The sequence below is a fragment of the Pseudopodoces humilis genome, chromosome 9, assembly GCF_049639895.1.
Source record: "Pseudopodoces humilis isolate 2021_Gansu_Grassland_sample_001 chromosome 9, ASM4963989v1, whole genome shotgun sequence".
Classification (NCBI taxonomy): domain Eukaryota; kingdom Metazoa; phylum Chordata; class Aves; order Passeriformes; family Paridae; genus Pseudopodoces; species Pseudopodoces humilis.
Genome location: NC_142208.1, coordinates 31,705,963 through 31,732,720, shown reverse-complemented (window position 1 = coordinate 31,732,720; position 26,758 = coordinate 31,705,963). Strand labels below are relative to the sequence as shown.

At 43.2% G+C, this 26,758-nt stretch overlaps 1 protein-coding gene across 6 annotated transcripts in view; it reads left to right on the top strand.

Annotated features, from left to right (window-relative positions):
• FGFR2 (fibroblast growth factor receptor 2) overlaps positions 1 to 26,758 on the top strand; it is a 78,927-nt gene that overhangs the window by 934 nt on the left and 51,235 nt on the right. For 2 of the 6 annotated variants that reach the window (XM_088059927.1, XM_014250405.2), the window contains exons 2-5: positions 1,659 to 1,915; positions 16,819 to 17,085; positions 17,764 to 17,838; positions 24,648 to 24,817. In XM_088059927.1, the coding sequence (XP_087916053.1) occupies positions 1,659 to 1,915; positions 16,819 to 17,085; positions 17,764 to 17,838; positions 24,648 to 24,817 (769 nt within the window). The remainder of the gene's footprint in view (positions 1 to 1,658; positions 1,916 to 16,818; positions 17,086 to 17,763; positions 17,839 to 24,647; positions 24,818 to 26,758) is intronic. The other 4 variants (XM_088059928.1, XM_088059929.1, XM_088059930.1 and 1 more) reach the window with 2 other exon arrangements.

Below are 26,758 nucleotides of genomic sequence, written 5' to 3'. Positions count from 1 at the left end.
TGGTCTGGGATGCTGGAGCCAGGCTGGAATCTCTACAGGAGGGACAGGGCTTTGAGGTGATACCCACGGAGGTGAAAAAAGCTTGCCCTGAAGTAGCAGGGATTCACCTGGGATAACATGTATTAATTTTTTTTCCTCGAGTGACTTCTTTATGTCATCCAAAACCTGTTCCTACCAACTCCAGTAGTTACTGGGTAGAGTACCCAAGACAAAAGATGCCTCTCAACAGCATTTGTGAATTTTGTAGCAGCTAGCACAAGGCTAATAGAAGTCAGAATCAACTTTTTAAGTGGTTGGCTTTATAAGAGGAGAATTTTGTGTTCCTGTTTCTGCATGCTGAGATACCACACCAAATCCCAATGACAAGGAGTTTGGAGAAGTTTGACTTTAGAGCCACACTCCCTTCCTTTTTATTTTTTTATTTTATTTTTAAATTTTCAAGTGTTGAGGGCAGGAGGGAAAAAGAGGTTTTGTGTTATTTTTTCCCCTTCCAGACAAGAGCTCTCCATATTTCAGTTGGGTTTCATCACATCTAAGATGAATCATTGACCAGATTAGAACAATTGCTGCAGTTACTTGTTTTATCCATTTACTGAGGTTTTACCGTCTTTTATTTCTGAAGCGGAAAATCAGGTCTAATTTTCTGCTTGAGCTGTTAAATCACCCTGTGAGGAGAATGCTCTCCTGACCCTCACCTGGCATCTCTGTGTAGAGGCAACAGGGTCCCCTGAAGGGAGTGCCAGTTCCTTTGGTGCCACTTCTCTGTCAGACCATGCCTGGATTATCACTTAACTCCATCCATTTAAACATGTTTTATTGTGAATCAAATAGACTTCCCCCCCACCCCCCCTTTTGAAAAATATATCTCAATAAGCATTATTGAGAGACTGAGGAAAGAAAAGTTTGTGCACACAGCTTGGCATGTGTGGATGCAAAGTGATGCTGGGCAGGTCTCCTGTGAAACTACAATCTATGTCATATTTTATATAGATTTTAATTGTCTGTAATGCAGTGTAGAAAACTAATATCACTGCAAAGACTTGAGCCTTTCACCTGTCCAGGACTCAGGGGCTTCCAAAGGACACCAAACTGAGTCAGTAAAAGTTATATCCATGGGGGAGCTGGAAGTCCTGGGTTGAAATATTCTTACAGATTTTTCCAAGCCTGAGGAGTATATTTTTCAATTTTAGTTGTGGAAAATTACTGGATTCCTGCAAATTCATCTGGCTGCAGAACTGCTTAGGTGAAGGAATGAAAAACAAGGCAAACTTACATAAACTTTCAAACAATAACAAGAATATAATTTGTATAATTGTGGTAATTTTGTAGCATTACAGGTTATGTGCCTGCACATGTGTGTGCCCCTCATTTTTGAAATCCTGTATGTTTTTCTGTCAGTAAAATAGCTCTCAATATGCGCTGAGAAGTGATTTTGTGAAAACAAGGAGGACTTGGTTACGCCTCAGGTGATGATGGAAACTGCTAACAGAAGATGAAAAGTCACTCACTTTTCACATATTCTTGAAGCTGGAAAACTATTTCTCCCATCCTCCTCCTCCCCTCCCTCTCACCTCAGCTCTGTTTGAGGCTTTATGAAGGTTTTTGGTTTGTTTGGAGATGTTTTTGCTGACAGTGTTAAATCTCTCTCCTCCCTGCAGCAGCAGCCGTCGTTCCAAGGGAGGAGGCATTACCCTGGCCGAAGGCACGGCTTTCTCTCCATGCTTCTCTAGAGGTGTTCAGATGGGATTAAAGTCCACATGGAGATATGGAAATGGACCAGGAATTTACTCTAAAAAGATGGTCAGCTGGGATTCGGGTTGCCTTATCTGCCTGGTGGTGGTCACCATGGCTGGACTTTCCCTGGCTCGACCTTCATTTAATTTAGTTGTTGAAGACACCACGGTGGAACCCGAAGGTAAATCGCTCTAGAATACTTAATTCTTTAAAAGAAGTTAATTTTAAGTGGACATCTGAACTAGAAGTCAACATCTTTCCATGTGCTCTGGTAAATCTAAGGCAAGTAACAGACCAGCCCTGGAGAGTTACGGTTTCTGACTTCCCCCGCTCTCGCCTGGGCTGTGTTTGTACAAGCGTGCGTTTGTTTATTCTTGTGCAAGCCAGTGGTGTCAGTGATTTCACTTGGGACTGTCATCACGTTGTATAATCAAAGTGTACAGATGGAAGTTTTCAGGAATGGGTCTTTAAGGAAACCAGTCTGTGGCACTTGGGTGCTGCTATGTTTTGCTGTCTCGAGGAACCAAGTGGATGAGTGGCTTTGGGGTTGTCTTAACCTGAGGAGTCCAGAGAAAAATGAATCTCAGTAGTTTTTATTTGTGAATGTTTAGTTTTGCCAGGCACTCTGCAAAAATGCTGTTGCAGCTTTGTTGGTGTTTCTACTCAGGACAAACTTCCCTGATGCTGTTAATATCCAAGCACAGTCGGTGGTGCAGTGTCTGGATCACAAGTCCTGGAGGTGTAAATTTGGAGATCTCAATGGAAGGGCTGTACTTTACTGCTGGGAGAGCAAAGGCCAGTCTAGACCTTCACGTTCAAAGAGGTGTTTTGATAAAATCTCCTATTTTGAGTCTGCACCTGTTGGTATGTTCTTCTAGGTTTATCTGTTCCTCAAGCTCTGCAAAGTGGTTTTCTTCTCTGGAGAGCTCGGGGGGGGGCTGCTTTTTCATTGTTGTGAGCTGATTGTATTGAAGCATGATTTTACTGCATTGTGCTGGGTCATTCCTGCTCTCTGAGCATCAGGGGGAGGAAGTGAGGCTTCTTTCATAAGTTTCTATCTGTCTTTTGGAGGAGTGATCACAGCTCTAATAACTCAGCTGTCAAGCTGATCTAATAGTCCACAGAGCATTTCTGACCTGGCAAGACTGCTGCAGAGAGTTTGGCCTTTACACATTCTGCTACTCATGTCCATGGATGCAGCTTCGTTTTTATTTAATAATTCTTCATGCAAAACTTGTTTCTACACGCTGCCTCTAAAAATAGACGTCACCAGCTAACGCATTTTTAGAATCTGCTCCAAGTACATTTTTATTGATGGCAGGGGATGAACTATTTAGAGATGATGAGCCCTCTTCTCTAGCAAGCATTGCTGAAAAAATTTCTCAAGGAACAGCAATATTGTCATATGTCAGCCACAGAGATTGTGGGTAGAAAAAATGTTTGGTTTTTTTTTTTTTTCTTTTGAAGGTAACCTGAGATTAAAAAAAAACCAAGCCCAACTCTTGTTGCCACTTACTGTATAATTTGTTAATTGAACATCTGGTGCCTTTCTGGCTTTTCAAAATCATGAATAATTCTGGTTTAAGACTAGCTTTGTAGCAAGGTCCCCTAGTTTTAGGGTTAAGTCAGAAAGAATGTGATTGAAGATTGGTGAAGTGTTTTATGGGAAAAAGAGTAATATTTTTTGAATGGTGACTGATAACTTTTTAACTTTTCAGGGAAAGAATAGCTTTTGTTATTTAGAAAATACAGTTTGAGAATATGTCTCTTACACACTGAATATTTAGGGGGTGGAATCTGGGTTTTATCAAAGGGTAAATTGTTAAAAAAGATTTAAAACTTATTTCCTGGGCAGGAATGTTACTGATGTGAAACAATTTTAGATGTGAGAACCCAAATCATTACCAGAAACTAGAAAAAAAAAAAAAATCAGAAAACACTTCTAAGTTAATGGCATAATAAGAGTTTTTATGCTGCAGAATACAGGGAATTGTGTGGGATTTATATCTGAGATTTGGGAAATAAAACCTCCTGTGTGTATTTCGTTAAACCCTTTGATATGAAAAAACAAACTAAAAGAAAACCAAGTTTTTACACAGTCACCTTCTCTGGGTTCTAGCACTGCCACCCACAAGCTCTCCAAGCCCAAACCAGAAAAATACCCTTCAAAAGAACTCCTCAAAGACAAAGCAGACTTCTTTTTTAATGTAGTAAATGCCAAAACATTTTGGGCACAGCTAATTTGGGGGGTCAGGTGCTCTAATAATGTGGATTTTCAATGGGGCAGTCATTAGAGCTATGACATTTCATGCCAGCTGAGAAGGTCGGCAGGGCCATGACCTTTGGTGACACTCACTGATCTGTTCCTGAGTCTTCCTTCATGGACATGCCCTGAATTGTCTGTATTTATGTATTTATTTTTAATACAAGGTGCTTGTATCGTTATTGTTTATCATCTTAGTGACTAAGACTATTGAAAAAGCTGTACACAACATTAACAGGAATTGAGATTTGTTTCTTTGGTTCTAACAGAGAAAATACTTTCTCTCAGCTATACATAACTTTAGGGACACTTGCAATAATTTTCTTCAGAGTATCTGGGTATGTATAAAAAATACTAAAGTGTGTGCTTTAGTTCAAGCAGTATTTATCTAGCAGGGTGATCAGCTGCAGGGATATGTGCACGATGTCGTGCATCAAGGTGCTGTCAGTCAGTCCTGAGTAAATAAATATCCCTCTGGGACCATTGGATATTACTCTGGCCCATGTGAAAGTGTTTACACTGAAAATGGCATCTTGATCCGTTGTGAGTGATAATGTGGGTGCTCACTGGGGATCCTGAGCGTGCTGGATCTCAGTTGTGGTGCCTTATTCCCAAGCAGCGATGGTGAAACCTGAGCCTCTTGCGCTGTGTGAGCACAAACAGGACCTGTAGGACTTCTGTGGGGACTGACAGCTCTCAAATTATATCTCACATCAAGTGTTTACATACATGTTTTTTTGTCCTAGGGAGCAGAAAGACTTTTTCTGCTTCAAAATATTTAGAAATAAGCCTCCCCCAGCGTGTACAAAGGCACCATTCTCTCCGCCTGTGTGTGCCCAGGCCTTTGATGATGGCCAGCGTTTCACAAGGGCTCTGACCGCACACATGGGTTGAAGGGCTACTTTGTGAACTGAATAATTAGTTTAGACATATATTTGATAAATAGTGAGCTCTCCCTTGACCTCCTCTTGCCCAGGCTGTATGTTATCATCCTGCTGGGTAGCTAATTTGGTCTCTTTCCCAATGCCTTGACGCCGTCCTTGGAGCACCCACTCGGAGCCCCCGCCCGGTGTGGTGGCAACGTTTTTCAGTTTTTTGATTTAGGTCAAATTTCAAAGGATTAATTTAAGCTTTCCACGAGGGACAGCCTATTTCTGTGTCCTGTGGAAAACACAGTAGCTCAGAATGGTCCTATATTTGGGAGGTTCCCAGGAGCAGCAAGGAAGGGGAGAGATCCCCTTTAATAGGTGATGTGTGCTTGTGGTGGGAGTGAGTAATGAGTTTTTCTTTGGGATTTAATCAGTCATAGCCACTTGCTGACACTAAATAACATCCAAAAATAAGTATGTCCAGCACACTGCTTTCCTTTCTGCAAAAATGTTGGGTCATATGAGCAACGTACCTTCATTTCTGTAAAAATGTTGGCAGTGCTTAAAGGTTAATGTCACCTGTGGTCACAGTGATCAGCACTGGAGATCCTTCTTCAGCTGCTGTGACCTGCCTGGGTCAGGATGTGGGGTTTGTCAGGTGCTCCAGTGTGTGGAGGAGGGATGCTGTGGTGGTGGGATGTCCCCTGTCCCACTCCTGATCCTGGGGTGTCCCCATGGGTGCTGTGCAGCCAGTGCCACCCTGCTGAGAGGTCACAGGGCTGGGGGGACCCTGCACATCCAATCCATCATTTTCCTGGGACAGAGGTGGTGTAGAATCACCAGAATGCTGCTTCTAGTTTGGCAGGAAAAAATAAAGCTAATGGTTCACCCAGGGCTCCCTTCTGACTGTTTTGGTTTGGCTTTTTCTTTCTTAAACAGCAGCTTTGATATCTGCAAGTTAAATTATGAATTCAAACAGATTACTTAATTCAGAGTCAGCTTTATCTTTTTAATTTATTTTCCTTTTAATTTTATTTCAAGGAAGGGCAATTATTAAAGCCCATTATGGAGGAATGTGACATCCCCACAGCTTCGGGTGAGGGCTGGATGCCCTCTCAGGGATCCGGTTCAGTAAGTTATTTGGCCCAGTACAGGATTTGCTAGCTGAGATGCTGGGGAATTGTACAAGCAGCCAGATTAAATCAGTCTTAATGTGTCCATTCTGTGTTTAAAATCTGCAGCCCTTTAGCAGGGGCATGGTCTTGAGCTTCAAACTAATTGGGCATGGGTAGGGTTGTTATTTCCAGTCTGTGTTGATGAGACTCTGGGAGTCAGTGGTCTCTCAGTGTGGCTACTATTTTGCAAAGTAGCAGGAATAATTGCATGTTTTAGGCTTATCTGCCATACAGTTGAAGCTTTTTGAAGGGGTATAATAATTATTAACTTTTAGGAATTTGATTCCTTTAGTGAGGGTCTGGTTTTGGATTTTTTGGTTTTGTTTTTTTTTTTTTTTTGAGCCAGAAAACTTTCTAAGATGCTGAGCTGTGAGGTTTTTATTCTTTTTATATATTTTTTTTTTTAAACCCCAAACCTGTGGCCAACTCCAATGAATGCATAGTTTCCTAATGTTAAAACAGTTCTTTGGCAGGGAAATAGCAACAAATTTCAGGCCATAGCAACTTTTTTTTACAGGCAAGTTTGAAACCTCTGAAAGCAGAATTTACAATGAAAATGCTGACATCTCCAGTTATGCAAGGCTGTGTACGCATGAGACGATGGACTATTGTGGAGTTTTAATAATACCCATAGCACCGCTCTTAATGAGCTTATTTCTATATCCAGCTTCACTAGAAATGATCTTTAAATGGCTTTAAACAAAAACATTCAAAGATCAGTGTTTTCTTAAAATGACTAGTTTAGGATCAGATGGGAATGCTAGAAAAATACTATGTCTTTTTCTGCCATTTATAGAGAAAAACTCCTTTTTGGAAATGTCAGGTTTTTAAATGTTAAACATTTTGAGACTCTTCAAGATTGAAGCTTTAGAGTGAAAAGAAACTTTCTTCGAAGCAGCGCTCCTGAGCAGTTTAAATCTTGTGTTTTTAGAAGAACATCACCCACTTTGGCAAGTTATGTCTTGTCTGAGTGTAATAGCACACCTGGTTTGACTAGAAGGGAAAATTTATTTCAGTGTAGTTAAAGAAGTGCAAAATTCAGGCTGAAAAGGGACCATGAATCTCAGCTGGACGAGTGGGAGCATCTTCTGCAGAGGACAGTGATTTGTGTTAGTGATGGCAGTGGGAAACGAGGCAATATTTGGTTTGGCACGGAGCCTGTCAGTGTAAAATCATCCTCTGAGCAATTTGGGGACTGATTTGGAACTCAACCTTTGAGCATGTTGCAGTGTGTGTTTGCAGTGGGGTTTTTTCCCAGGGAGCTTTGGCACGGCGTGCTCCCCAGTTCTCAAACGCCATCTTGCAGTACCAGGGACTAAACTGACTTTTAAGCTGATTGAAAGAGAAGTTGGAGCAACTGAGCAACTTTGGAGCGACTTTGTAAGAGTCAGATCTTAAATAAGGACCAGATTTGCAGGAGTGCAGCAGCCAACAGCTCCTGTTATAATTACGAAACGTGCGCTGGGAGTGCTGGGGCTGTTCTGGAAGTTTGGCCCTTCGGGTTTCAGTTGGAGCTGGGAGCGTCAGCAGAACTCTCTTGGCATTTGCTCCTTGGGGACTGTCCTTCCCAAGCAGGACAGTTGCAAAACAAGAGAATTCTGTGAGAGAAGTGGATTTTTTTTTTAATGTGGATTTTTTTTTTAATGTGGATTTTTTTTTTTAAGCTTTCAAAACCAGCTTATAATTCGTAAACCGATTATGTATGTCTCCAGATTGTCCTTTCTCATCTCTTAATTATCACTGGTGGTTTCTTTGTTTTGTTTGCTTTTTTTTTTCCCCCAAAGAAACCTTTTGTTAATGGATTTGTTTTTCCTGGATTTCTGAGTGTCAGAGTACCTGATACCAGGATGTGTCTTGTAGGCTTCATTTTCTGCTGGTTCAGGTTTTTGTGCCTCTTGTCACCACACAAATGCCATTATCCATATCAAAGAAAGGGACAGAAAATTGAATTCTATGGTGCTGCTTTATTCACTTGCTGTGCTGTTATTATTTTAATTGTATTTTTAAACTGACTGTAAGTGAAAGCATTTGGTGAACCCCAGTGAAGCTGAGGAGTTGAGACCTGACCTACTTACATTCCCCTCCTCACACGTTGCAGGTTGTGTGTAATTATTTCTTTTCCTCCTCCACAAAAGAACTGGCTCATCAGTTTGGGACATTCACCGTGTCAAGCAAAGCCACAAGAACTGGGAAGAGGGGAAAATTCCTCTGTACCAAGGAAATGGCTTGCATTTGTGAGGGTTTACTGGAAAGGGAGATGCGTTGAAGGATGGGAAGGGAGAAAAATGAGCATGAGAGGCTGGTTGAGTCAAGAAAATCATATTTTGATTGTATTTGAATTTTTTTGTTTCCTCTTAGCTTTTCTATTTTGGATAGAGTTTTGTTACATGGGAAGAAAAAGGTAGGAAAAGACTTTTGTGACACCTCAGGCTTTCTCCCAGGGGAGTTGTGGCTGTTTGTGAGTGGGGTTTGGAGTGGGATGCTGTGGCTGGGGCTGCCTTGGTGGGCTGCACCCACCAGGACAAGGCTGAAGGAGGTTCAGTTGTGGTTGGATGGACAGAAATTGATCAGGACACCAGGCAACAACTTAATTTTTAAACTGTAATAACAAGTTGTGGGGTAGAAGATCCCAGTAGGGTCCATGCTACGCTTCCTTTAGGATGGGCTGTGTGGAGAGGTGAGCTGCTGGCAGGACCTGCTGCTGGGCAGGGGCAGAACCTGCTCTCGGGAGACTGGCTTTGCAAGTTTGGAAAGCTCCCTGCTCAGTGTCTGTGTTGCAATATTGAATTTGGTTCAAGGAAAGTAATACGATTTCTAATTCTGAATGCCACCCAACAGTTCTTGAAAATAATTTTAAGCACCCAGATCAAATTTTGAGTACTTCTTGAGCATGGTTCTGTTAAACATTGTTTATTCATGAAAAATAGTGAGATACTACTGTATTGAAGTATCCAGATTTCCCTGGTATTGTTTACTCAGCAGGGTAAAACAGGTATTTCAGCCGTGCAGGATTAGCATGGAGACTCTCTAATAAATCTGCAGTGAACCACAGCTCAGTAATAGCTCTTCTAGCAATTCAGAAGCATTTGAACCCTCTTCCATTAGTATGGCAAAGTGCCCAGGAGCCACTGGTGACCGTCAGGAGCGACGGAGGTATCTGGGAGTTCAAGTGAAGCGTTGTGTGAGTGGTTGTGTGCCACCTGGAAGGGCAGGTAGCCAGCCTGGCTTTTCACTTCAGGGCTTGTGCTGCTCTTTCTTTGTCCCCACTGGAGACTGTCCTTTGTGTGGAGCTGGAATTAAACCAGCTGTGATGCCTCTCGCCTAAATATTGCTCTCAGTTGAGAGGGAGCCTTGAGGCTTTGAAGTGTTTGGAGAATATCCCGTGGTTTATATCCGTGTGTGTTGTGGACGGGACTCTTAAAAGTGCTGAGAGGATGTTTTGGGGATATTGTTTCCAGTGACTATTTTCAAATCCCCCTTTAGGAAGTGTGGGGAGATGAATTTCAGGGGAACAGGCAAGATTGGACTTCCAGACGAGCTGCTAAAATTAAGAGGATTTGTAGAGTCAAGTTAGAATGGGACCATGTACAAAAGAAACAACTGCTGACTTGCTTGTAGGGAATCTGAATAGATGTTCTCTGCATCCAGAACTAACACTGCAACATTGAATTGTGCAATTTTTAACCTCCCAGTTGTAATTTATTTCTTTTGCACGTTGAGCAGTAATAGTCTTGAGCATGGCCTTTGGCAAACCTGGAAAAAAAGGTTCTGTTTTTATGTTTGGATCTATGCTATGCTCTGTTCAGGTTTTATGTTGCTCCTGAAATGCAAATAAAGACCCTGAAAAAGAGCTACAGATTGGAATAGATGGAAGAAAATACTAAACCCAAGAAAAACCTTTTGCAACCAAATATACGTGCTCGTAAGCTTTCCCAGGGCTGTATATCTTATTATGGAGCCTTTCCCAAGCAGACTTTAAGGCTGGGTTGAACAACAGGAGCTGGTTTAATTGCTCTGCCACTTGGTTACGTGCAGAATTCAGTCAGGGAGATTTGAAGTTCTGCTCTTGCTGAAAGAAGAAACAATAAGAAAATGTTCCTAGTCTCGAATTCTGCTTTTTTAGAAAGAGAAGATTAATTATTTTTTTTTTCAGTTTTTCATTTGAGGTTCTGGCAAAACGTGAGTCATTTCCCCTTTGTATTGTATAATAGATTACATGAGAAGACTCTTCTGTAATGAGTTGGAAGAGCAGTTAATTATTTTTGAGATTGTGTTACGTGTGTGTTAGGTTTGTTGTACTCAGTTCACTTAGCAGAGACACTCACTCTGTTACTTTAGGCAGATGGTGGAGTTTGACTTGAACAGAAATGGTCAAGATTTGGTGCCTGTAACCAAACATTCACATCCTGAAGATGTTTAGTTGAAGGCCTTTAGTTTCTCTTCAAATTGATGAAATTACAAGAGGCAGCACAGTAATTTTAGGGGGTTTGGTGTGGCTTCTCAAAGTTGGGGGTGCTTTCCTTCCATGGTTGCCAAGTCTTCGTGCAGAAGCTATCCTGGTGCTTTCCTGTTTCTTGCCCTGTCTTGACACCAGTCCTATGGTGCTGCTGTATAAAGAACTCTTCATCCTGCAAGGAGCAGAGCATGAGGAACAGGGACAAACAGGAAGGAGTGGCAGTTCCCAGCAGCAGGAGGTGGCCTCGCTGGTCTCTCAGCTGTTTACTTTGAACTTGGCATGCTCTGAGTCTTCCCTGGCCTGGCTTCCAGCAGCACAAAGCACAGGGCCAAGCCCACGAGCACGTGATCCTCGGCGTTTTTGACGCAGCTTGCGTGGTTGTGCAGCCGTAACTCAACAATCATGTCTATAAAGACAGGTAGGAGCAAGCAGGCTGCAAGCTGTAGGAATTTTTAATCTCTGCACGAAGCCTAGACAAGTATAATTTCTTTCTGTTTGGGAATGAGTCTGTCCTTAACCATGGGCTGAGTGAGACATGTCCACCCAACTGCTTGGCAGCCATCAAAGCCCTGATGAAACTTTTCATTTCCCTCACCTCGTGTCAACCAACATAGCAGGGGACCATCCTCACGAGGTTTGGTCCCACTGCTCTCCTCTGCTGGGTGTGATGGGGCCTGGGTGGCTGTAGCCAGGGCCAAATTGCTGCTTGGGGACTGTTACCTGCTGCCAAAGAGTATGACCCAAGAGAGATGGGATATAACCACACGGGGATAATTTTTGGGTGCTTATGCAGAGGTTTTTTTCTTGTCCAAGGAGTCCAGCAAGTGGCAAAATGCTTTGCTGCTCACCAGAATTTTTTATTCTTCTAAGCTTTCAAAACTTAGGCAAACAAGATATAGTGCAGTGTAATATTTTCCCTTACCCGTGATGACATTGGCAAGTTGTTGCAATTGGAAGAGATTCATTTTTTTTTAGATGGTTTAGTATATGCAGCACTCAATAGGAGCTGACATGGTGTGGAGGTCCAAGCTCCAGCAGATGAGTGTGGCTGGAAGCTCCACACTTGCTGGAGCACCAGCCATGTATGATGTGGCAATTTGATTTTGCAAATGTTAATTTCTAGGGCTAGAGGATTATTCCTGTTCCTTACATAAAGTTTTTGGTTGTTTTTTGGTTTTGTTTTTGTTTTTTTTTGGTTTCATCTCTTTACCCATCAGATGATTACGTCCTTATTCTATAAGGATAACAATACTAATGAATGAGCCAGGAAAAACTTATTTTGAAGAATCTGGCATGTTTTTGTTTTTACAAAATCTTTGTTTTGTGAAAGTCCATCAAATAGAGCAGCCCAGGAGTTTGTGTTAAAGGAACAAATAAAGACTTAGAATCTGCCACATATTTATGCTTGTAACTATCATGGATAGCTCTTCCAAATTTTGTGTTTGAAGCTTTTTTACAGGGCCCAGATCTTTTTTATCAGATTTGAGCAACTAATGTTTTTATGTATTAGATGGGGGGAAATGATTTGTGCTCTTTAGAGTCTCGTTCAGGGACAAGGCATTTAAAAAAAATAAATTGTTAGTGTTTTAAAATTATGGGAGGAGGTGTAGCAATTTGGAAAGGAAAGTGTTTTATCAGAACAGAGACTTCCTGATGGTGCCTGGCGGAGGCAGAGCTGGGCAGAGCTGGCAGCTGGCTGATAGTAACAGAACAAATGGGACAGCAGGAATCCAGTGCCTTTGGAGCAGCTGATGGATGAATTGCAAATGCTGTTTTGTGCCCCTTTGTCTAAGGAGCCTTTGTTTTGCTGTTGGTTAATGGGAGATGGTCACCATGGCCAGGAGTAACTCTCTTGTGTTCTTAAACTGGTGGCTGTCTCTTTTGCAGGCTGATTTTGTCATCCATTGTCAGAAGAGGACAAGGAGATTCTCTTAATATTGGTCTGGAATCTTAAATTAAGGGAGAATCCCTTCATCTTGTCCCTGGGAGGTGGGAGGGAATGCTGCACACCTTACTGGTGACACCTGGGCTGCTAAAGAGAGTCTAAAGCCTTGGGCTTGACTTGCAAAGTCATGAGACCTGTTTGACATCCCCATCCCATGTTGTTCATCCAGTGTGGTCTTGCTGGACTTCCCTCAATGGCAGGAAAAGCATGAGGAGGGGTAGGAGAAGCAGCAGCAGTGGTGGTGGTTGGCAGGCTGGCGTTCCCTGGGGGGACATTCAGTTTTGCAATGAAACTCTTGGATTCTTGACAGGTCAGGTCTGTTGACCCTTCTGGGCACACTGTGGTGAGTGTTTAGTTATTTACTAAAGCCTTTTGAAGTGAAAGTGGCTTGATGGGGTCTGAGGCTTTTGTGCTCTGGAGAGTTGTGTGAGAATCTTTGCTGGGGTTAGCTATTAGCTGATCCTTTCATTACTTGGCTCTGTAACTAAGTAACTAAATGACTTGAGACTTAAGATAAGCAGCTCTTTGTTAACATTTTATTAAATGAGGACTAATAATAATAATAATAATGAGGATAATAATTTAAAACCTAAGGAAGTATAAATCTCTCAGTGACCGAATCTGGAACAGAAACATGATTTGGAATACAATTGCATATCTTAATAATCTGAAATAGAGCAGTCAGAGTGTCCCCAGTCTTCTATTGTGGTCGTGGCTGTTATACAAACAGTGTTTACTCCACTTGATGGCTGGATGGTGTAAACCATGCTGTGAGGCTGTATGAGCAGGCAGAGAAAAAGTTCACAGCTGTTTATTTAACAGCAGCTTGGTTTTCCATGGCAGTATTGTTCAACAGCTCCACCTATAAAGTTTAAATACATTGTGTGCCACCACTATTACAAATAGGGATGTAGCTGAGAGCAGAAAATAGCAGAAGCAGTGTCCCCTGTCCTGCAGTGTTTAAGAACAGCCAGAGTCATTCTGCACGTGCCTCTGTTGCTTGTTTGGTGCTCTAAGGGGTGACACACAGGTAATTCATGTCAGGTAGTGCACCTTCGCAGGAGGAACCAATGCCACAGTCACAGGATTGGCTTAAAAAGGAATCTTGTGCCTTCTTATAGTCAAGAAATCTCTGCAATGAGCTGGGACATCTTCAGCAGACCAGACTGCTCAGAGCCCTGTCCAGCCTGGCTTTAAATGTTTCCAGGGATGGGGCATCCTCCCTCTCTCTGGGCAACCTGTGCCACCCTCATTATAAAAACTTTCTATCTAATCTGACAAACCTGCCAAAGTGCTGGTTCACAGGTCCCTGGTGATGGTTGAGGATGCAGTTCAAAGGCAGAGCTTCCATGAGGGCTGGAGGAGCTGGATGTGATAGCAGGTCATCAAACCTTGCCTGGGGAACAGGAAAAGAATCCTGCTGTCAGCCATAGGGGAGACACTGGTTTGATGCTACAGCATGGACATGAGTTCAAAATTTGTCTCTAAATTTCAAAGCAGTGGAAAAATCCATGTGTAGTGTCCCAGGAAGAGTTAACACAGCAGGATAAGTTGTTTATGTGCTGCTGGGAATTTCTGAACAGTTTGAACTGGTTGATTTTCGCAGTGAAGCTGTTGGGCAGATTCATACCTCAGTATCCCACCTGTTCTCTGTTTGCTTTTGGGCACCATTTCAAACCCACACTGGAAAAAAAGTTTATAGGCAAACATTATAAAAAGTGACAGTCTTAAGTGCTGCTACATTCTAGTTTGGCAACATAAAGGCTTACCTGAAATAACTCACGATTTCCAAACATGACTTCATTATATCATGACAACACTTTGCTACATCTTCCCTGATACTCTAGAGAGAAATAAATGGAGGAGGATAATATATACCAAATACTAACACCCATTTGAAACTTGTTTTCCTCTAGTGTACTAGTGATTTCCTTTGTAAAAGGAATTTTTTAAATTGTATTTTTGAAATAAATTACTGTTCTCAAGTTTGGATTTGTGTTGAAAGACTCAGTGCAAATTTGGGGGTAGCAGTTTAAAAAGAGATGAAATCAGGGATGTGATGTTAAAAAATTATTTTCAATTTAATTTCCTTTTAATTGTGTGTGGGCTCTTCCTGTGAGTTTCCTGGCACTGTTCAGCAGAAGCCTCTAATGCACTTAAGGAGGGTTGAGGTATCATCACCCAAGGTGGCTTTTAAAAAAGTTTAAACAAAGACATTTTTAGACTCCAGTACATTGTTGGCATGGTGTAAACTCTGTAAAAGAAATTTTCTTTGCAAGTAGAACATTACAAAGAAGTCATACTAACTTCAAAGGAAATTAGGTAACTGGTTTCAGGTACCTTCTTTTATTTGACAGTGAAATCTAATTAAAAAAATTCTCAAGCAGATTCAAACACAGTCATTACTGTGATGAAATAGATGTAGAAAGGAGCTCCCTCTGGAAATTCAATTTCTAAGAGCATAATGTAGCACTCAGGGAAACACCTGCATTGCAGACCTGTGGGTTCATGACTGTATCAGCAAGACTGAATTAGTTTATAAGGGGTATAAATCTGTATTGGAGCCTGTCCTAGACTCTTGAGATGGAACTGTGCACGCTAGAAAGCTTAGAGACCTTGCTGTAAAGTCTAAATCCAAGAAGCTTTACAGTCTCTGTAACTAGTTGTGCGGGGATAGGTTTTATGTGTCACCTTGGTGTCGTGTGTGTCAAATCTGTTCTTTGAGAAACCATGTTTGCCCTAATGAGAAAGGCAGGAGAAGCTTTGATAGGGCACATTTCTGCAAGGACAGGATTGCAGGGTGAGCAGGAGAGAAATTGGGTCTCCAGGTCCCATCAGTAGAGCCTGGTATCTACATGCACGAGTTCCCCACCATGCTGGACCCTTCTGGTGCTCGTGGAATCACATTTCGAGTTGGAAGGGACCCTTGGGGACCACGATGTCCATCTCCCTGCTCCTTGCAGGGCTGCACACAGCTGCTGACAGAACTTCAGCATTTCCAGACTCCCATCTACAGGCCTGCTCAGATGTGGTGCTCATTTCAGGCTTCCCTGTTCAAAGTGTGATACAAAAAATGACAACCCAAGGATGAGGAACACTGGTTTCAGGGTTTTGGCATTCTTAGAAGGAAGTGTGGCCATCTAAGAGTCACCTTTTAGTACTCCCTCAGAGTCCCAAGCAGACAGAGAGGTGTTTTATTTATTCCTCGGTGCAGTTGGTGCCTTGTGCAGGGCAGGACGTGTCTGGGGTGCGCGGGGAGCAGCTGTCTGTGCGCTCTGACCCTCCCCATGAGCAAACAGAAGATGCCTCTGTGCTTCTTTCCTTTATTTACCATTCCTGCCACCCTTGGCAAGGCCCTTGGGAGGGGGATAGTGAGGTGGTAGGGAGAAACCTGTTCCAGAAGCAGTGCCTGTATGTGGGTACACTTACCTCTGGAGTGCCTGGCGCTGCAGTTCCTTCCCCCTGCTGAGAGCTGGCCCTGCAAGGGGGAGATGAAGCTCTAGTAACTGTAGGCAGATGTAGTTTTCCAAGGATGTTTTTTTTAAAAAAAAGACTGTGGTTTGACATTCTTCTTGTTACTGGGTTACAAAAGGGAGCTGATGGATGAGCCGCTTCGTTCTGAACTTCTGTGCGTACTTTGAAAGCTTTGCTTGTGCTCCTGGGCTTCTGCTGTGTTCCACTTGGGAGAGGCTGTGAAATAAGTCAGGAAGCAAAAAAAGAATTTAAAGGAAAAAGTTACTGTCGTGGAGAGAAGTGCTGGTAGTGTAGAAGGCAAATGTAGAGACTCTGAGGGGCGCAGAGAGAAAAATAAAAGACATTGTATATGCTGTGCATAGGAGCTCATGTTTATTAGCTTAGTGAGTCAGGAGGTTTGGGGCATCCTTTTCTTTCAAAACAGCACTTCCCAGGTTCTAAAAATTAAAAAGCAATTTCTGATAAAATTAGATGGGGAAAGATAATTATTCATTTGAATTGTGGACCCAAATGCTAAGATAGAAAATGGAATTTGCCTTTTGAGCCCCTCCTGCTCCTACAAGTCTTTTGAAGCCTCCAGGTTCTGCAAGCCTCATTGTTCCCTGCTCTCTGTGACTGGTGAGAAGAGTCCTGTGTTGGTGTGGCACTGGGGACAAGGGACATGGCAAGACACTGATCAAAAGTGCTTGAGCTTTACTTGTGGTGAACTTCTTGAAAATAACCTGCATGTGGTTCAGTTTTACAACACAGAATGCTGGGCTAATCTGGATGAAACTTTTTTTTTTTTTTAATTTAACATAACTTGATTTCCGTGGATGAAAAGGGCCTTCACTGACCTGTGTTGGAAATTCTCTCCTTTCCCTTCTCTTCTATTTTTTCCTCCTTTCCTTCCACCTTCGCAGAGCCGCCAACCAAATACCAAATCTCTCAGCCAGATGTTTACTCAGCACTTCCAGGAGAGCCGCTTGAGTTGCGCTGTCAATTGAGAGACGCCGTCATGATCAGTTGGACTAAGGATGGGCTCCCTTTGGGGCCTGACAATAGGACAGTGATTATTGGGGAGTACTTACAAATTAAGGATGCCACAGCCAGAGATTCGGGCCTCTATGCTTGCACTGCTGTTAGGACCCTAGACAGTGATACTCTGTACTTCATTGTAAATGTTACAGGTGAGTGAGTCCAGCACAGATTTTTGCATGCAGAAGCTGTAAAATGTGATGTTAAGACTCATTATGACCTAACATGAAACAGTCCACTTGGGCACCGCGAGTTAAGAAGAGTTCTGTAGCTGTTTTGGGGATTTTTTTCTCCTTGTCCTGACCCTGAAATGGGCTCAGTTGGTATCTACTCCTTTTTGCTCCACAGCGATTAACAGCTGCTGTAGAGTTCTCTGTTTTATGCCACTCTGGCAGGATTAGAGTTGCTGTGATGATGATAAAGCCAGTAGAATGAATACAGGTTTTTTCCCCCTGCATCAGAAGAGGAAAATGTGTGTTCTACATCCTTCAAGTTTAGACATAAATTGTTTTGGAGATGCTCAGTTCTGTTCAGCTGCATTTCTGTAGCAGGAGTTAAAATACTAAGTGGAAAGAGATTTTTGCAATTTTTAGCAAACTCCCTTGGGAAACTTTGTAGCACTTCAGGACTATTAGCTAGCTTTGTTGCAATTTTACATGGAAATAGCACATTTTTTTGGCTGGATTTTCTTTTTCTCTAGCTTCTGCACAACTAACCTAAACACTTGTTCTTCTTGTTATACAATCTAAGATGTAGCTTATCTATTTATTTGTCTGTAAAAAAAAATAAAAATAGGCTGGTTTAAAGACTTGGTTGTTTTTAATGTGCAGATGCTCTTTCCTCTGGGGATGATGAAGATGACAATGATGGGTCTGAGGACTTTGTGAATGACAGCAACCAGATGAGTAAGTAACAGTGAACTGCCAGAAGCCACTAGCAAGATCCACGTGGAAAATTATGTCCCCTCTTTTGCACTCCTGTCTCCAGAGCTTCTTGATTGTTAACTGCATGTACTGTCAAATAGTGGTCTCTTTGTCCTCCTCTGTTTTCTGTTTCATGTGGCTCGTAACTTGGAAAAGAAAAAAAAAAAATAAACTAATATTCTTTTGAACGTGCTTTTCTGGTCTGTACTTTCTTTTTTTCCCTTCTACCTAGCATTTCTGCAGTTTCCTTTCTTCCTGAATCGAAGTTCAGTCTTTGTCTGGTTTAGCCTCTCACAGATGAACTAACTTTTCCTGAACCTGAGCAGAAATTCAACACAAGAAACAAAGATCCACCTCATTTCGTTAAAAGGTAGTATGAAAATTTAAAAAAAAAAAAATAAGTTGTAATGAGGAAAGTCCTTTAATCCCTAATCTCAGCAGAAATCTCCCCAGGGAGAATGAATTTGGAGACAATGAACTTCTTTTGTCTGCAAAGGACCTTAAGGTTTGCTGCAAAGAAAGCAATTCAGTGCTAAACCCACATTTTATATTACTTATACGTGATGAAAATGGGCTAAAAGAATCTTAAACCCATCTGAATGCGTTAAACTTCATCCCCTTTAGAGAATTCATAAAGCTATTAATAAGCTCTAAATAGAGCACTCTCTAAGAGGAAAAAAGAAGTGTAAAATTCATATTGGCTCCTTATGTCCCTGTGCAGTGTTGCAAAACCCCCTCGGTGCTGGTGGTTTGGTGTCGCTGGTGCCTGGTGAAGTCAATAACGTGGAGAGCACAGAAATCCTTTGTGGGAGGTGTTGGTGAGCAGCACCCACAGCGGGCAGGGAGTGCAGGGAGTGCATTTGCTGCTCAGCCTAGTCAGGAGCTGCTCTGCAGCTTGGAGCACTTGTTCAGGTGGTAAAGCACAAGCCTCATCTCAGCTCCCCTGCTCAGTGCCTTTTGTGTGTGCCTGCCCCTGGCCTGGAGCTGTGAAACATTAGATGCTATTTAAAGTGATATAAGTTCCTAGCTGCCTGTTTGGCCTCTGCCATCTGTTAGTGTGATTAACCCTGGGCTGATGCACAGGTGCCTCTGGAAGGGGCTGAGATCAGGCAGCTGGAGGCTGCCCTGACAGAGGAATGCAGGGACAAAGAGAATTGGAGAGCTTGGAAAAGGGATGCTGCTTTTAAAAGAGATTGTCTAGGCAAAACCCACCCATCCAGGCAGTGATAGCGCTGCCCTGGAATGGAACCGTGGTTAGAAATTCCTTTTAGGAAACATTTCCGATGTTTGCCGTTCCTTAAAGCTTTACCGGCGTTCGTCAGAAAACGGCTTGCGATATTTTTGGTGGCAGTTGTGCTTCTGGTCTGCAGTGTGGCTTTGGTGATCCATTGTGAGCATAAAAGGCTTTTGGAATGAGTAAAGGACTTGCTCTCAAGGCAGCTGTGTTCTGTAATGGCCTCAGAAGGATTCCTGCCCTTCCAGCGACAGGGAGCGGTGCCCAGTGGTTGCGCTAATGACCTTCTTGTAAAACGAGCTATCATTTTAAGCTACTGTTAATCAATCTTGATTGGGGAGCTGCTGAAAGGCCCTTGACAGTGTTCATCTGCTGGGACAGGGGTGTGTGCTGCAGCAGGGGCCAGGCACACTTTCCCTGCTCTGAGTGAAAGATGTTTCTCAAGCGCGAACGTTTAAACATCGCGGATGGCGGGGAAAGCGCGGCCGTGGAGATGGAAGGGAAACGGCAAGAGGACAGATTTGGGCCTGAGCAGTGTTCCACAAGCAACTCCTGGTTGGATTGCTCTTTAAAAGGTGCTCACTGTCTGCTGAGGGAGCAGCACGGCCTCCTGGGGTCTGGGCTGGAAGCAGGACAATGACTGAAGGGTCATGGCACCCTCTCCCTCCAAGTATTCTGTGTTCAGTGAAAAGCTGCATCACAGTAACTCCCTTGGATTAATACAAGGCTGCTGAAAGAGGGTTGTGATTTGGCAAGATGAGATATGTGTGAAAGCCAGGGGTGGGACTCGGTGTGGTGTGTCTAGTGCCTTGTAAGCCTTCTTTCAGATTTTCTGTGGCACCCAAGAGGCCACATCCAACTGAAGATACTGGGTTACAAGGCAGGTGGGAGAGTGAACCGGGAGCTGTGTCTGTGTGTGCTGTGGTGCACAATGGCCAAATGCCCTTTACCTTCCCTGCCTATGGGATGTTGACCCTGGGGAAGTCCATGACCTCACTAGAGTTCCTGGCTGCTGGGTCTTTTACAGAAGTCTTTTAAGTGTTTCCTCAATCATGGTTTGAGCTTTGCAGATCTCAAATGATTTAACTGATAATTTACATACAAATTACAGCTGTGATCATTAAGGATAAGCAATGGCAATTGGCCTGGTTATGCCTTTACTGATGGAAACAAAAGACCATAGTCTTCAAAGGTTGTTGCTTTTTGATGAAACAATTCTGATAAAGTCCAGCTGTTTTGCCACGTTAATTATGATGAGATGAGGCAGGAAATGGCTGTAGTGCCTTCAACAGGAAGCTGAACCTTGGCATTCTCATTCCTGCATACTTAAAACTAAACCAAACCTTTTAGAGCTGTTTTATTTACACTGCTAAGCATTCTTTTAATCTGTTTTATTTTCTTTGCCTCTGTTACAAATACATATTTCAGAGGCCAAATACTTCCAAATGCAGGTGGAGAGGCTGTTGGGGGAATCTAGTGTAATTTTCAAGGCTGCCCAGAAAACACAATTGCTCTTGAAGTCAGTGGAGGCTGTAGGTGACTGTAGATGTGAGGAGCAGCTCCTCCATGGGAGAGCAGGGCACTGGTGTGTACCCACGTGCATTTCACCACTGGCCCTGGGTGTATTTTTTGGTAAGAGGCTCGCAGAGGAGATTTCACTCTGTCTTTGCTGTCCCTTTAGCTTGACAGATACTTTAACTGCCTGAAAAAACACTATGGTAGATTTGTTCCAGACTGCATCCTGAATGGCTTTTTATTACTTCCAGCTTTTGTTGAATGGATTAGTGCTCATGGGGAAGGTGCAGGATTGGTTCCACTGCAAAGCAGTCCCTTTTCTCTACGAAATGGCTTTTTTGGCAACTTGAGTTTTCCCCTTTGTTACCCTAAAGATGTGCCTTAGCTTGGTTCTTGGAGGGTCATCTCCAAGGACTTGCTTTTACAAACTTAGGTGCTGAGCATCATTCTGGCAGCAGTGGAAAAGACATTGCTGACACTTACTGCCTTGTCCTCACTGTGATTTTGAGAGTTAGCCCTAATTTGAGGGATTTCTATAATCATGACCTGATGCTGGCCAGGCAGCAGCTGTTGTGGTGGTTGAAATCAAGTCCACCAGCAAATTTATTCTGTAGACCTGTGGGTAGTACTGAAGATGCTGCTGCTCTGCCTTGAATTCTGGTCAGGCAACTTGAAGCTTTATGACTTTTTTTTCTTATCGCCCTTTAAACAATTTCTTCTGGGCCAAGCAATGGTAAATTGGCACCAAGAACAAAAAGTATCTAAATGTAATCCACATGCTGTTCCTTTCATGCCTTGAAGAGTTTCAGAAAGGATGAAGCAAGGTTCAAATTCATCAAATCCTGTAGAGTGGAAACCCACTCAGGGGAGCAGCAAAAATTGGATGTTGCCTAGAAGTGTTTTTTAATTAAAGGTCAAATACAATAGCACTGAAAACCTTGGAGGGGTTTGATGTGGTCACTTATGGTGCTCTATTGCCTGCTTGAGGTGCTTGTCAGGCAGGCTTGGAGTTGACTGCTTTCGTATTTCTTTGTATTAGATAAGTCCAAATAAAAACTGAAGAGTCCTGAAGTGAAGTGGTCCCCTGGGCTTCCTAATTTCAATTTCACATGCAGGAGATTTGGCTGATTAGATGTAATGTCTGTGCAGTGTGGGTCAGCAGGATATTTTCTTCACTAATGAGAACTCTAAAAGCAATCAGGAATTCCCACCCGTTCCCCTGCTGCTCCTTACTGCTTCATGCTGGAGTCTGCCCTGTGGTTACTGTGAACTTTTAGCAGTGCTGCCACCTATTTCCACCTGTCCTGGTAGCAGTGATGGGATGTGATGGACACGGCCCGTGGGAGCAGTCAGCACCTGGTGGTACCTACTCATTAACTATGTTCATTATGGGTTTTAGCGAAGCTCGGTGGTTTTCCTCTCAAGACAAATAGAAGCACTGAAAGGTTTTAGATTATGATGATTTAATCAATAAAGAAGAATGGTGTGTGTTAATCAGATCAATCGCTGGGTGAAAGCACAATTTGAGGGCAAGTGTGATGGTCTGTGGATGTTGCTGCCTTTTCCTCTTTTCCTTGAACATGCTGAGGAGCTGCCAACAATCAACAATGTAGAATGTCTTGAAGCATTTTCAGATGGTGTTTTCCGTATGTGATGTCTGCATGTTTTTCTCCGAGCTGACCTGTAATTTAGGAGCATTTCAGGTTATGCTGAGGGTTGTGTGAGGGGAAGCTTTCCAAACAGACCTTTCTCCCATTTTGGGTAGTTCCTTTTCTTTCCCCTTCTGTGGGACAGAACTGAGCTGCTTCTCTTCATTCCTGCCTGCATCTCACTGGCCTCTTTTCTGCACCCATCTCTGTCAGAGGTTTCCCTCTGTGCATTTGTTGTATTGGAGCTTCTCCAGGAGCAGATTATTGATGGAAAGGATACTTATTTTCGAGAAAACCTGAGGATGGGATGCACTATAATGCAGTACAAACCTGGCTTTATTTGGGGAGCTGCTGGTGGCTGCATCCTGACCAACTCCAGTGCCCTGGTCCCAGTCTGCAGCCTGATGGGAGCTTCCCAGAGCCTGACCCTTCCAGCCCCTGTGAGAAAGGTTCATGTGCTGGATGTGATGAGAAGTGACCGTGCTGGCTGCAGAGTTGCTGGATTGGCAGTACCCACTTGGATAAAGTGAGCACCCTGCCCTGGCTGGGGTGCTGAGACAACTGGTTTGGATGGCTGGTTGCCTTTGACCTGCCCCAGTTTGCTTTGACTTTGTGGGAGCTGCGAGTAGGGCCCAGCAGTGGTTGCCTTGTGGAAGATTTTTTAGCAGTCCAGGGAAAACAGCTTTTTAATCCCTCAGTACCAGCATGTAATTCTGCCTTTGCCTGGTGTACTTGTAATGTAATTTGGCCTTTGCGTGTAGCAGTTAATTCCTCTGCTTGGCTTTGTTTAAAGTCTTCTGTTGCTTTAATGTGATCCTGCTTTTAGCAAATAATGTTAACAGCGATTTCCCTTGCATCCCTAATTCACTTTAGTCTGCGTAACAATTTCTTAGTGTTGCAGTTAAATTTTCAATAGTTACTTGATTTTCTATTTTGATTACATGCACAAATTTGCTTTGCTTTTCTACTTCATTAATTTTAACACTAATTGCCACTTCGGGCAAAAAAAAAAAAAACACCAAACCCAAACACTTATCGTTCATAGCATCATTATAGGACTTGCTTTTAGAATGTTTTCTTTATACTGAGAGAGACTTTGTTAAAGGATTTATTCCTGTATTTTCTGTCCAGCTGTATTTTTATTTAGAGAGGGGGGTAGCAGGATTTGTGAGCTTGCACTGATTGTAAGAACTGCTATAAATATTTGAGGAACGGAAGAGTTTATTTATAGTGGAGTGTTGGCCTGCTAATGAAGGAAATGAAACAGGGCTCAGAGAAATGGAGTTATTTTTCTGGACCCCTCTAGTCCTAAAAATTCCACGCTAATCTGATTTGCTTCAGGAAAACTCCATTGTAAAAGAAATTAATGTTTCCTACTATTAAACAGATCTTGAATCTTTAACTTTTTTAAAAAAACTGTTATAGTGAGACGACTGAAGCAATGCCATAAAGATGTTGAGAAATGTAGATGAAGTGGTGCAAGGATCCAGAGCACAGGATAACTTTGTCTTTGGGTCTGGGTATCCAAGTTTAACTCTGTGAGGATAAAAACATATGGGTAGTTGTAAATTTTGTTCTGCTGTGTTTCCTCTACTGGTACATGACAAATGTGCTTCTAATGATGTTCATGTGGGCACAGGCTGGGCCAGGACACGGCAAAGAGTGAGTGAGAGCCAGGAGAGCCATGTCAGGGTCTGGGAAAAGTGATCACCTCAGAAAATGAGGGTTGAGAGAGAGGCACTCTCATTTTATGCCATGTTTTTGGATGTTCCTGACGCTTTGGGCTTCAAGAGGCTCATTGGTGTGGGAAAGGCCTCCAAAATGATTGATGTTTTTTGCTGATCCACATTTACTCATTCGCTTTCCTCTGCTTGGGTTAAGATTTCAGAAGTATGTTCCGTCCGTAAATACATTTCCTGTGGCAGTAGCAGCGCAGTTCACCTTGGCATCGCTCACAGTGGGCTTTAGCGTGCTGTCAGACAGATGGGTGCTTTTATCCCCCTTCTCACAGAAGGGGAAAGGGAAAGGCTGATGTTTCCAAGCATCTTCTGTCTTGCTCTGTCTGGCTTCACAAAAATTCTGAGTTTAAACCATCACAGTAACTCAGCTCGAGGTCAAAAGGGCCTGATAAAAACCCTGTCTTATTGACATACGCAAAACAAAGGTTGTCTGTGGTTAATTATTGGAATTTTGTCTCAAATTAAATACCCGGAGCAGCAGACCGAGCCGTTTGCAAAACCCTGGCTGACGCTTGCAGCATGTGATCTCCAGTCGCGCACTCTTTAAACCGCGCTTAAATCGCGTTCGTGCGGCTCTTTGCGCCGCTGCCAGGGGCTGCAGAGGGAGCTCAGTTTCCAGGTGCTGATGTTTCTGGATGTGTCCCTTTGGAACAGGGGCGCCTTACTGGACACACACGGACAAAATGGAGAAGAGGCTCCACGCCGTGCCGGCCGCCAACACCGTCAAGTTCCGCTGCCCGGCCATGGGGAACCCAACGCCGACCATGCGGTGGCTGAAAAACGGGAAGGAGTTCAAGCAGGAGCATCGCATCGGCGGGTACAAGGTGAGGGCTCACGATGGCATTTTGTAATTTCTCTTCTTGACCAAAGCTGTAAAAAAAAACCCAAAAAAACCCCAAAACAAACAACCCAAAGCCAACCCTCCTCCCCCTCAAAAAAATCAAAACCAAAAACCCACCAGAAACTTGCTGAAGTCAACAGAAAATCTTTTAATGGCTTTGGATCAAATGTGGAAGCAAAAAGAGGTGGTTGTTTTCTTCTGGGGAAGGGTGGGTGGTTTCTTTGGCGGTTACTGTGCACTAATTCTATATTTATTTTTTTTTTTCTGAAATTCAAGCTAAGCTTCTAGCCTAGCTGTACAGCTAAGGATTATTTATAGAGGCGTATTTGGAAAACCAAAGACTGACTTAGCAAAGCAGATTAAGACTGTTTTGCTCTATTCATTTTTGGCTGCATTGCTAAAAACATGACCATCCGCTTTGGTGAGTGTAAGGCAGTTTAATAAAGGAAGCCCTGGAAGTCAAAAGTTACTATTTTCTATAGAGTTTATGGCCTGTGAAACTGAAATGGGAAGAAGAATTTGAGGGAAAGTAACAGCAATTACTTGGAAGGGTTTGTTTGAATTTTAAGTAGCTTCAGATTAGATGTGTTGTTCTGAGTTGGTGGTTACTGATTAAGAGAGAGTTTTAGGGAGGCCAGCTCGCTCTGTGTGTTGGTGCACGGACCTTTAACCTCCCAGTATCTGCCTAGGTCAGGTCAGAAGTCAGGATTCGGTCATCTGATCCCCCTCCTCCGAGGAACTGGGAATGCGTGACTTGGATGGCAAATTGCTGTTCAAGCATTGCCATTTCTGACTTCCTTTCAGCTCTTGTGTGGGTCGTCTCTCAGCGGTTTCCTCACGCCCCCGACTCCTCCCCGAAGAGGAGAAGTTTCTGAGGCAGTCACCTTGTGTCAGGGCTGGAATCCCCAGCCTGGAGCTTGTGCTGAGCTGCTCTGAGCAGTTTGCCATGGTGGTTAGACACAGGTTAGCTGTCTTTGCTAGGCAGAGCTCAGTTCTGAGTCCTGAGGCTGCCCCCCAGTCCCACACCCCTGCCTTGCCCCCATGGTTGTGTTTTTGGGGGGCTGCCTTGCTTGGGCCATTGCTTTGTCAGCTGTCGATTCAGGTCCTGCTTGGTGCAAAAAAATCTGTTTTCCAGCGCAGAGGACAAGCCTCAGCCTCCTTCCCTCTCTAGCTGGGTTTACTGCAGAAAGTGTCAATTTTTCCAACATTTGTGTTAGCAGAGAGCAGAGCCCAGAAAGCCTCCCCGCATGAGCACTAATTATCTAAGTAGACTTTTCCATCTATGTTTGCTTACACCATAAATTTCTGTTGCTTATGAGTGTACACCTGGCAACACCTTCTGCCTTTCATAAGGCTGTGGACTGTTAACGAATTGGCTCCAATTCAGTGGTTTTTGCCCTTCTCAGTGCTTTTTTAAAAACCAAAGAAGTGCCAATTAAGGAAAAAAAAACCCTCAACCAAACTAATCCTGTCTTGGAAAATAATAGTAACTATTCTGGTAGTTACCAGGCTGTTATTTTGAATGCTTTGCATCTGATGAAGGGGAAATGAAGATACCACTTTTGAAGGCCATGAAGGAAAATGTGTGTCTAGAGAGACAGGATGGAGATACCTGGTGTCTTCTTTGGGAGGGGGATCCTTGGTGGGGTAAATCAGCTGGTGTGGGGCTCTGTGCTGGCACTGCAGGTCTGTGTTAGGGAGCTGGGTGAGATCATTTAGAGCTGTGCCCATTAAGTGGCACAAATTAAATTTTTGGTCATGTGTATTAAATGTATGCAATTCCCTAGGTATGTATGTAGTCTGGGAAGGAGTTACAGATGCCTGTTCCTAAAGCCAGCTGGATATGTGAAGTCTAAGTCTAATTCTAAATCTTAACTTCTTATATCTCTTTAGTCCAGAGAAAAAAAAGAGGGGACACAGCTGA